This window comes from Condylura cristata, unplaced genomic scaffold, assembly GCF_000260355.1.
Source record: "Condylura cristata isolate star-nosed mole 26May11 unplaced genomic scaffold, ConCri1.0 scaffold00015, whole genome shotgun sequence".
Lineage (NCBI taxonomy): Eukaryota > Metazoa > Chordata > Mammalia > Eulipotyphla > Talpidae > Condylura > Condylura cristata.
The window spans coordinates 26963710-26976007 of NW_004567116.1; the positions used below are offsets into that span (position 1 = coordinate 26963710).

At 43.5% G+C, this 12298-nt stretch overlaps 1 protein-coding gene across 1 annotated transcript in view; it reads left to right on the plus strand.

Annotated features, from left to right (window-relative positions):
- Positions 1–12298, plus strand: part of SERGEF (secretion regulating guanine nucleotide exchange factor) — a 192827-nt gene that overhangs the window by 114756 nt on the left and 65773 nt on the right. Inside the window, 1 exon segment of the mRNA XM_004683595.2 lies at positions 5641–5677. Within this exon segment, the coding sequence (XP_004683652.1) occupies positions 5641–5677 (37 nt within the window).

Here is a 12298-nt window from a genome sequence, read left to right on the forward strand (position 1 = left end):
CCTCCCTGGTGGCCCTGGGGGTAAGTCTCAACACTATCACCACTATGGCCTGTGTTCGATCCCAGCCAGGGAGCTGACCCACACCCACAGCAGGCCTCTGTTGTCTCATCTGCTATTCCCCATTAGCAGTGTATTTCAGTAGAACTGCCTGTTCTGCTCCCCATTCTGTCTCTGGTGGATCCTCTTACCCCCTCCCCACACCTCTGGCCTATACCCCAGTTCTTCTATTAAAAAAATAATAATAATAAAAGAAATTTTCCTCCTTTCCCCTGGCAAGCTGGTGCCTACTTTGTCTATAGTGGGACTCTTTTTCCCAGGATTGACCCTGTTGCTGGCCTGCTGGTGCTTCTTGCTGTGCTAGCTCCTAGAACCCTACCTTACTTTTGATCCCCCTCATTATTGCTACACTCGATTCTTGTAGTACTGTTCCCCTCCCGTCCTCACTGTACCTCTCCATTTGGGTGGGAGTAATCACACTGATACTCACACTGCTTTTGGAATCCTCTGACTTCTCTGGGTCCCTTACCTCTGTACTCCCCACTCCTCCTCGTGCCCTGTACTTGGGCTGTGTGGCAGAGGCACTGATGGACAGACACTGATGGATGTCTGAGAGACAGAGACACCTAACACATGTTCACATCATAAATAGACATCTTCTCTGTGATAAGAGCCATGATGAGGAGTGCTGTGGGAGTTGTCAGGGTGGAGCAGCTGGCTCTGCCTCAGGAAGTCAGGCAGGTGATGTTTGAGCAATCTTAAAGGCGTTAGTTATGTCAACAGTGGGAGAAAGGGAATTCCATTTAAGGAGAAGAGCATGCACAAAAGCCTGAAATCTTGTGATGTCCTTAGAGAAAATATAGTGTGGTTTGAATGCAGCAGGGAAACATGCTATTTGAAGTTGAGGGCTCGTGAGTACCAGAGGGGGGAAATGAGGCCCAAGATGTTAATGGGCCTACTCATGAAAACCTTGTAAGCCATACTGTGTGGTGTAGACTTTGCCTTCCCAACACTGGGAGGCTGTAAGGATTTTATGTATAAGCAAGATAAATGCATGGCTGTGGGGGACAGGTTGTCTTACTTGTCCTTAGCAGGTCTGTAAGGCAGTCAGGATGTGTACTGTTACCTACTTTTTACACCTGAGAACACTGAGGCCTGAAAAGTTCAATACCTTGCTGAAGGTCTCAGAGCCAGAAAGTGAAGGATCTAGATTTCACCTAATTCCTGGCACTGAATCGCTTTCTCTGGGCACACTGCCATTGTTAACAGAGTCTTCTAGAAAGCTGCTTGCAGCTGAGCACTGGGTAGATGCTGACAAGAGCAATATGAAGCAAATGATCATTGATACAATCTTGCTGAAGGAGTGCCGCCCTGGGATTTTGTGGCCTGTGGTGTTCAGTCTCCGGACCTCTATGCCAGCACATAGACAGCAAGAAGCAGTGGGGAGTGTTGAGCTTCAAGCTCTACATTGCCTTGACAAAATCCACTCATCACTGTCTCCCTCATTAATTCAGGGCAGCATTTGCTGCCTGATCCTGGCATTTGTCAGTGACTTGTTTCTGGAAGTCCCTGGTCCTCAGGTTGGTCAGCGCTGCAGTCAATATTCCCAGAGGGCACCCTAGCAGAGGTAGGCCTGCATTTTGCAAAACGAAATGATTATATATTTTTTAAAACGTAGGTAACATGATATAACAGTACAGTATACAGAGCATGAAGATTGGGCAGACCTGGGTTTTAGTTCTGCTGTTGCTGTTTAATTTATATAAGCCTCAGTTTTCTTATCTCTAAAATGAACAAAGCCAAATCCACCTGAGAAGATTATGGTGACAGTTAAAATGTGATAATGTTTTAAAGTGCCTTGCACATATAAGTCTTTAATATATGGCGACTTTAATTCCTGCTCTTATCACTGCCCCATAATTAAAGAAGATTTGAAAAACAGAATAATACAACTATTCTTATATTTCATTGTAGTTCCTTCAAATATTTTTCTCCACTACTTTAGAACATATCAAATTTTTGTAGCATTTAATTTTACAAATTTTAAAAATAAATTTTAAATTGTTTGGTTTATAATTTTATTATCAGATTTTTTTTATCCCTCTAATGGGATCTGCAGTGTGTGTGTGTGTGTGTGTGTTTCCTGATAATAAGAATAGTGTGTAAAACTCAAAGCATATCAGAAGCAAAAGGAAAAAATAAACTCATAATGCCTGCCTCATTCCTAGGCCAGAGGTAATCACTGTTAACATTATGATGTATTTTCTTCAAGTGTTTTATTTTCTTTTTGAGTTAACATTAATACACAAAACTGTACAGGTTACATTATCTCATCATGCCCGCAACTAAATGTCTAGTCACCATCTGCTACCTATTGGCCCATTTTGCCTTTTCCTCCCACTTACTTCCCCTCTGCTAATGCCATTCTGTTTACAAAATTAAGGTTTGTTTTTGTTTTCTTTATATTCCACAAAGGAGTGAAATCATATGGTACTTGCTTGTCTCCTTTTGTCTTATTTCAATTAGTATAATCCCCTTAAAGTCCATCCATCTTGTCAGAAATTGCAAGATTTCATCCTTTTCATGGTTGAGTAGTATTCCATCACATGTGAATATCACATATTCTTTAACAGTCACCCTTTTGAGTTGGGCAGTTGGGTTGTTTCCATATCTTGCCTACTGTGAATAGTGCTGCAGTGGACATAGGGATGAATCTGTCTTTTCAAGTTAGCCTTTTCATAGGTAAATATCCAGAAGTGGGATTACCGGGTCATAGGCTAGTTCTATTTTTTTTGTGAACCTGCCATACTGTTTCCCATGTGGCTGCATCATTCCCGCCAACAGTGGACAAGGGTTCCTTTTTCTCTTCTTCACTGCCAGCATCTATTATTTCTTTATTTTTTTGATAATAGCTTTTCTATCTGGTATGAGGTGAAATGTTGTGGTTTTGTTTGGCATTTCCTTAGTGATAAGCCATGGTAAGCCTCTTTTCATGTGTCTGTTGTATATTATTGGTGAAATGCCTGTTTAGGCCCTCTGCCCATTTCTCAATCAGGAGTGTCGCATGGGGATTTTGTGGCCTGTGATGTTCAGTCTCCTGACCTCAGTGATAGTGTATAGACAGCAAGAAGCAATAAGGTGCTGTTTGGCTGTTGAGTTGTAGGAGTTCTTTATATGTTAACCCCTTGTCTGATGTGTGGTTTGCAGACATATTCTCCCATCCAGTAGGCTGCCTTTTCATTTTTGACAGTGGTTTCTTTGGCTGTGCAGAAGCTTTTTAGTTTGATATAGTCCCATTTGTTTGTATCTCCTTTTGTTTCTCTTGCTGTTGGAGATAAATCCACAAGACATCAGTAAGATCAATGTCAAAGAGCTGTTGACTTCTGTTTTTTTCTGTCTTATGATTTTAGTCCTTACATACAAGTCTTTAATCCTTTTTGAGTTGATTTCACTTCCTCTGGTCTTTTACAATCATGTTGTTTTATAGATCATATTATATATACACTTTTATGCAATTTTTCAATTCACATGGTATTGGGTATTTTCCTATTACTGTAAGCTTCATCTTCCAAAGATACATACTATTTTATCAGATAGTTCTACCACAGTTTATATACATATTCTGCTATTGTTAGACATCTAAATTTTTCCCAATTATTTAAGAAACCTCCTGTGACAGAACGTAGGGAACCAGTCTCAGCCTACCAGGAAGTGTGTGATGGACTTTGTTTGCTGTGTGTGTGGCCCTGGTTGAGGCCCAGTGTGACTCCCCCCATAAATGAGATTCAGAGCCTGATGCAAAGAGTTCAGAGACCAGACAACCTGGAAATGTTTACCAGGGTGAACTGTATTGGTGTTTCTTTACCAGACACTGCTAGAGAGTTCACCTAAGTGTGGGTAGCCCTCATTCCTCTGGAAGGAGGGGTCTGGGAAGCTCTTACAAGGAAGAAAGCCTAGAATGTCTTGCTGCCCCTTCTCATCAACTAACATGTTACTTGGCTTTTTGAATCTGTTAGCTTAAATCTTGGAACCTGTGCTGATTACCTTTGAACATCACTTCCAAGAGAACCTGTAGCATTGAGAAAGTTGCCTTTGTGGGAATCAGGACAATCAGAATGACTCTTAATTTTTGACACACACCTGCTGACACCCAAGGCAAATTGCCTCCTTTCCGTAAGCCTCAGTTTTGCCCCCGTAATGTTGAAATATTGGACCATACAATCTTTAGCCCATCCAACATTGACAGTTCATGAGTACCTGATACCCTACTAATGCTAGGAGCTAAAGTAAGCACCCTGGTAAAGGTCACAAGATGCTTCTCCAGAGTAAGAGTTCCTTTCATTCACCCCTGAGGAAATTCTTTGTTTTCACATTCCCAACCACTTCTAGCAGTAGACATGGGTGGAGACTGAAAGGCAAGAAATGTCTCTCACTGGGTATAAATTCTGGATTCAGAGCCCAAAGTGATGTCTTTTATGTGCTAGATCTTTGTTCTTTTATGTATTTGGTTCTTTTACTCATTCATTTAGCAGAGTTATGGATCTTAAGAAATCCATTTTTGCAATATAGGGATGAATGAGCCTCAGCCCTGTCCTGAAGACACAAGTAGTCTAGTGAGGTTATATGAAAAATGTCAGAGGCAGTGAGATTAGTAAACTACGACAGGGTTCATATATAAGTTGCATAGTGAAAGGAGTGCTTGAGTTTATCTCAAAGCAATTACAAAGGAGTGAGGTGAGTGCTTTCCGATTTTAGAAGCTGAAAATAAGTTTTCTAGATGGGCAGTTGAGAGAGGCACTCAAGCAGAAGGAAAGCCTGTGCAAAGGCCTAGAGGTGTAAGAGACCGCGTCATGTTCTGAGACCTGCAGATTGTTTGTGTGGCTACCGGTGAGAGTGAGCTGACTAGCAAAGTCGGGCATTTCTCCTTAGACAAGTCTGTTCCACTGAATTCTTTGCTCATTTTATCAGTCCAGGTGAGAGGGATGGGTTTTTTAGCCCAGTTTTGTAAATCTGTCACTTACATTGCCATATATTTCCATTTTTGTGCTCATTATAGAAAGTTTGAAAAACAAAAAACAGTAAAGAGGAAAGGATGAAAAGACCACGTATGGTCTTATTGCTTAAAGGGGAAAAAATCCCATATTTTCTTTAAAAAAAAAAGATTTGTTTTATTTATTTATGCATAAAAGAGCTGGGGTATAGGCCAGAGGTGCTAGGGGGTGACAGGCTTCACCAGAGGCAGAATGGGGAGCAGAACAGGCAGATTGACTAAAATACACTGCTGACGGGAGCAGTGGGTGAGACAGGAGAGGTCTGCTGTGCCATATGGGTCAGCTTCGTGGCCAGAGATTGAACTAATGCTGCAATGGCTGCAGATAGCTTCATAATGCTGAGACTTAACCCCTTGTGCCACTAGGGAGGCCCCCCAAAATGTGTTTTCATGCCACATAGTATTTTTTTCTTTATGTGGCAATATGTTGTAGCTATAGTCTTACCCTTTGTATATGGCATCCCTGTCTATGTACTTCCTAAAAATTTCCCCCAAAAGGGATAGTATCTTTGAAAATAACTGTGATCCTAAAAAATATACTGATGCAAATATCTTCACTTCCTTTCATGTAACTTATTTTCTTTCTTTCACAGGTCTCTTGTGGCTCAGAGCATAATCTGGCAGTGGTTGGTAAGTGATTACTATACTAGTACCCTTGTTTATCCTGAAACTGTGGCAGAGTTAGAGAAGATTCTTGGTTCACTAGTGGTCAGAGAGTGTGTATCAGTGCAGCTTCTTGGAAATGGTAGTCTTTGGTTGACCAAGACTACTGAAATCCCTTTTTCTAAGAATTTCATTCCTCATCATTGAGTATTTTTAAAAAATAGTATAATAGTTTATTTTTACATCATTCTGTGCATTTTTCCATTTCAGTTGTAATCCCCGTGGGTCACTGAGTATTTCTTTAAGGTGCCTGAGCTGGCCTTCCTGCCTCAGGAAGAGGTATTTGAGAATGTTAACGGTCTTACAGACTGGGGGCATCTTATGTAGGAAGCTCGAGAGAAAAGGGGAAGAGGATTGGGTAGTTCCTGCTTCTTTCAGTAAATCCCTTACAGCAAGTTCTGTCTCCTGGATTGGCTCTTTGGAAACACGGGACTCTGCTCATTGCCCTCACTGCCTTGTATTTTATGGCACTCAGGAATTCCCTGTTAAAGCCAAACCGCTGATTCATTGAGGTTTCCTCTGGATTACCAGGGCTCACTGTTTTTATAATGAGGCCTATGAGTAATTCCTTCAAAAGAAGCCTTCTTAGTACCTTCACGGACAGACTCAATCTCACGTCACAGGACGCCAAAGAGGCTGAAGTATAGGGTCAGATGGCCCGAGTTCAATGCAGGCTTCCACTATTAGTGTTACTGTATGAACTTGGATGAGATCCTGAACCCTTTGATGCCTTATTTTTCTCATCTTTAAAGTGAGAGAGAAAAAAATAAAATAGGAGGGCAAGAACCTCTACTTCATAGGGTTGTTGTGTGACCTAAATAAATTGATATATGTAGAGAATGAAGAACAGGATTTAGCTTCTAACAAGGGTAGAAATGTTAGGTTTTATTAACTTGATATCTCTAGTTTAAATAATTGATCTCCTGTGGATTTTAGCTCCCCCATTTGTAAAATGGAGAAACCAAAGCAAAAAAAAACCAAGGTCCCTTCCAGCTGTGACATTTTAAGTCTCTATTATAACCTCGTCACTGTCTGCCTGTTGTGGGTGATTTCTGTTTCTGCCTACCTTCTCCTAGCTTCTCACTGTAAACTTCTGAAGAGTAAGGCCTCTGTGTTTTCTTTTTGCTTCCTGCCTGTTTGCAGCAACCAAAGCCCCGCCTGGCACTCAGCAGAGACTCAAGCACTCTTTTCTGAATTGAGCTAGACTGGCCCCACTGCCTGGGGAGGCAGCAGTTTGAGGCACTATTTTGCAGGCCTGAATGAGATGTGCAAGGAGGCAGAACCAAGGACAGCAGAGGAGGTAGACTGCCTGCCGGCAAGGGGAGGGGCCGGGTTGTTAGTGAAAAGGGCTGGAGTCAGAGAAGGAGCAAGGAAATGTTCACAGCAAGCCTGCATGCTTTGTAGCAGCACCAGATACTTTATACCGGAGCTGCTGTAGCCTGGGTGTAATTAAGACAGGCTAATCAGAGAATCAGAGGCAGTGCCTAGGATGTTGCTACTGCAGCTGTCTCTGCACTGGGCAAGGCTGGCTTCCTCTGGGATCAGCACAAGTAAGAAGATTGGAGGGAATCGAAATCTATGAAAGTACAAAATCCAGATTTGGGGGTGGAGGCCAGCAAGCAGGGCGGCAGGCTGAGCTGCCAGAGGCAGCCTTGTTTCAACCAGCTCTCTCTGGGTTTGCTGCCATGTTTCCCTCACCTATGTCAAGAATCATTCCGCTTTGCAGGATTGTTGTCATGAGGATTAGGTGAGAAAGTGTATGTGAAATACTTGGCATAATGCAGGAGTATTAAATATCTATAATTTTCATTTCCCTTGGTTAGGGTGATGAGAGGACAGAATCTCTTGGTGGTGTAACTGTTCTAGTGAAGTATTTCTTGGGGGACAGAAGGTTCTGGAAAGGCGTATCCAGCGTTACCCGAGTGAGACCATCAGAGGCACTAGGGGAGCAGGGCATGTGATGAACGCCTTGAGGGCAGACCTGTTATTTTCGGTCTGTCTGCAGCACTGAGAACATGGCGCACCGTCCATTGAGTGCACGGTTTCAGTTAGGAAATATGCACCTCACGGGGTTCTGGACATATCTCCCTGCCTGCCTGTGAGCTGAGAGCAGAGGCTCCCTGCAGCCAGAGGAATGAGGCCCTCAGTGGGTGCCCTGCAGGGTGCAAGTTGTGCACTATGAAGTGACAAGAAGCCGCCTGCTCGCCCTGGCAGGAGGCCAGCGACAGGGAGACAAACCGCAGAAGAGTGCTTACTCGTTAAAAGCCTGGCTCTGACTTCGGCTTCTCCCCTCAGTCCCTCTGCTGTTGCCTACTTCAAGTGGGTTTCTCTGCCTTCAGTCTCCTTCCCCAAGAGCCAGCCCCTCAGAGGTGGGGACTGTGTCCCGCCCACGGCAGGCACAAAACAGTTACAGAAATGAAGAAGGCAGACTTTGTTCAAGGGTATAAAGAGACCTAATGTCTAATGAATGTGCCACAGACAAGTCAAAGCGGAAGGAGAGGTGAAATAGATGGCTGAAAGGGCATAACTGAGGGCACACGTGGCTTTAGGTGATGGACACACCTCCGTGAGGTGTAATTGTCGCACCCACTGTATAGAGAAAGGAACTGAGACTCAGAGGTTAAACAGGTTAACAGGTTGCCCAGGGTGAGTGGCAGCCAATGGTAGATCTGCCTGCCGGCCAGGACGCTCTTTATCAGGTCCAAGGACCTGTGGCCCTGAGGGTGGTGGTTAAGAAGGGCACAGACATTTGGGACTGATAACCTGGTTTGATTTGTCCTGGTCTTCCACATACAAGCTATGTAACCTTGTGTAAATAGCGTAACCTCTCCGTGTCTTGATTGCCTCTTTCTAGAAAAAAATCATAATATTGACTTTACAGAGTTGTTACACAAAGTGCTAAGAGCAGTGCCTGGCACAATAGTACAAAGTCAGTACATGTTAACAGTGACAGCTATTATTATATTGAGGCTTCAAGGGAGGAAGCACATAACTGAGCTGCAAGAAGGCCTGAGGTTGCGGGTAGGACTCTTAGCAGCTAAAGAGAAAGAATCTTCCCCACCCAGACTCAAGGTTCAGAGTAGGTCTCAGAGTAGCTGTACAAAGGATTTGTAAACTGGAGCCTGGGGACCTTAATCTGGGCATTCTGGATACCCAGCAACCCTGAAACAGTACTGACCCAGATTTATTCCAGGTCAGGGTTCTGTTCCCTTTGTCCCAGGGGCCTGCATATGCCAGCTTGAGGAAAGTCCCACAGCAACCTCTTCTCAGGTTTCTCAGGGGATCACAATAATGCCACTCGGCTATTTCCTTCTAGGTTTCTTTCCTTCTTTTGCAGTTTGCTTTGGTTTTTCCCTGAATTTTCCAGTGAAATTTCTCTTGACGTGTTATGTGTTTGCTGCCAGGCACCCCCAGGGCTAGGTAGGATGGTGAGGTATGAGAGTTTAAAGAAAGAAGATCTGCTGCAACTCCATAGCATATATAGAGAAACCCAAGTGACACTCAGGGGGGCACGAGCAGAGGCCGGTGGCCACACTGGCCTGGCCACACTCCCGCTGCATGCCTCCTTTTACTCACTTTGCAGCACTGGACCTGCATTACTACATCCAGGTCCTCTTGTAAAATCATCCTCACGAATACGCATCGCTACAAGTTGTTCTTCCCAGAGGCACAGGAGCGTCAGGTACCTGCTGAGCACCTGTCCGTGATAGCAGGCACGTCCTGCAGGCTCACTGCTGGGCTGCGCTCTTCCTTCCCATCCAGGATTTTCCTCCATATCATACAAAGCTGGCTGGCTGCCTGGCTCCTATTCACAGGCCTAGACTGGGGTCAGCAGAGGTGAGCTGGGGGCACGTAGCCACCACTGACTCAGAATACCCTGCCTGCCAGAGACAGGCTCCCCGGGCCCACCTTGTCTTCAGGGTCCTCACCTCCCTGTCTGGCTGAATTGGCTCCAGCTGTTTTGCTTCCCCCAGGAGCAGCTTATTTTGGCTTGAATGGGCAATTTGTTTGCCTTCTCTCCTGATGTGCAGTTGTTCAGCCTCCCCTTCCTGCAGAGAAAAAAAAAGCTGACTGCATTTCCTCTCTCCTAGCTCCACACAGACCCTTGGAAAGGATTTTATTGGTGGCCTTTTCCTGGAGCACACAGGCTCGCCAGACAGGCATTGTTAAAGGGTTAGATATTTGGCAGGGAAGTGTGGTATCTCCTCCTCCTCTAAGCAAAGCCAGTTCTTTCACCAAATTGCAGCTATAATCTATGCAAGGATCTTTTTTCACCCCTCCATTTCACTGATGATTTTCAATTGTTGAACCTTTGTACCATTGTAATATATGTGGCAGAACATCTGATCTGGGCCTGAAACCCATCAAGCAAAGTCATATAAGAAGTGAATAGACAAAACTTTTTTTTTTCCTTTGAAAACTGGTGATGCCACTGAGAGACATCATCTCCAAATCCTGAGCCTATGGGGAAATTAGAGGGTAGGACAAGCTTGTGCTGTACACAGCATGACAGGCAGAGTGTGATGACTTTACCTATATTATGCCATGAACCCTCACAGCAGTTGATGGATTGGCACATTCACCTTTTTTTTTTTTTAAAGATTTATTTATTCGTACAGAACTGGGGTACAGGCCAGAGATGTGGAGGGTGAGAGGACTCACCAGAGACAGAGTGAGGACCAGAACAGGTAGATCAATGAAGTACACTGCTGAGGGGAGCAGCAGGCGGGTCAGGAGAGGTCTGCCGCGCCATGTGGTCACCTCCGGGGCAGGCGGGGATTGAACTCATGCGGAAGTGGCTTAAGCTTCTTAGTGCAGTGCTTTAACCCACTGCGCCACCAGGGAGGGCCCAACTTTTTTTTTTTTTTAAAGATTTGATTATTTATGCATACGGAACTGGGTACAGGCCAGGGGTGCAGGGGTGGTGAGAGGATTCACCAGAGACAGAGTGGGGAGCAGAACAGGCAGGTTGATGAAGTATACTGCCAAGGGAGCAGCAGGCAAGACAGGGGTGGTCTGCCATGACACATTCACCATGTTAACCCCATTTTCTAGATGTGGGGAGCCGAACTCAGGCTGAGTGGTGTGGCCCATGTAGGTCATAGGGTGAAGGTGAATCTGTGTGTTGGGTCTGTAACCAGGATTCTATCATCAGGGCCTGTGGTCTACTGCCTGATGCTGTCTTCTTATAAGCCAGGGAGAGTCTGGCCTGTTTTAAAACCACCAGAGAAGATTATTTCAATATGTGGCTCCCCTTCATATTGGAAAGTTCTTCTGTATATTCAGCCTAAATATCTCGATTAAGATTATACAGTTCTCTGTCTAATAACCAAATAAAATTATGAAATTGATGGCATTGCTATGGAATACCAACTGTTTTTTCTTCTTCCTCCATCCAGCATCCTTCTCCTCTTAAAATAATTTTCTTATTTAATGCTGAGTGATTAATATAGGCATATTATTTAAAATTTCAAAAGCATAAAAGGATTTAAAATGAAAAACCTCCCTCTTACCATATTTTTCTGTCTGGTTCTCCAGAACCCTTATATGCAGCTAATGCCTGTGAGAAGTTTCTTCTTGTCCCTCTAGTTTCTTCTAGTGTGTATAAATCAATCCCAAGATTTTAATCTTTTGACATAAATGGTAGTATGCCATACATACTTCTTCATGCCTGATTTTTTTTTCCAACAAATCTTGTTTGGGACAGCTGTTCACATCAGTATAAAAGCCTTCCCACTTCTTTACAGGTACATAACATTCTGGTGTATCCAGGCACCATCATTTATTTAACTAGCGCTCTGTTGTGGGCATTTAGGTCCTTTCCAGTTTTTTTCTATTACAAGGTGTGATGCAGCAAATAATCTTGTACACATGTTATTTCATGTGTGGGAGAGGGTAGTTGTTGGATAAATTCTTAAAAGTGAAAGTAAGTGTATTTACAAAGAGCAAGTGTATTTGTTATTTTGTAAGATGCTGCCTCCAGAGGAATTATACCATTTTTCACTCCCACCAGCAATGTATAAGAGCGCCTATTTCTGCAGCCTCCCTAATAGTGCTTTAAGAAACTTTTGGAATTTTGCCAATCTGATAGGTGAGGAACTATTCAGTGTGGTTTTGTTTCACTTTTTAAGCTCAAGTAGAATGCATGTATAGTAAAACACACAAATCATAAGTGTTTGGTTTGACAAGTTTTTGCATAGTCTATAACAAAAAAAAATCACCACCCAGTACCAGATATAGAATATTCCCAGCCTCCAGTAGGCTCCCTCATATCCCTTCTCAGTCATTGCATCACCCTTAGAGTTTGAGAGATTTTTTACAATAGCAATGAAAAATTAATACAGATGTAGAAGACTCCATCACAAAGGAGAAAATACAAGTGCTTTTGATATGTGAAAAGATGCTGAATTTTCATCATAACTTAAACTAGACAGCTAAGAAAGGCTACAACAAGGAGCACAATCAGAGGCCTTATAACAACACCAGGTAGATAGCAGGGTTTCCTGTGAAGCTACAGTGGTCAAGATGGTACATGCACACAGACAAACTGATGAGAATCCAAAAAGAGACTCACTATATATATATATA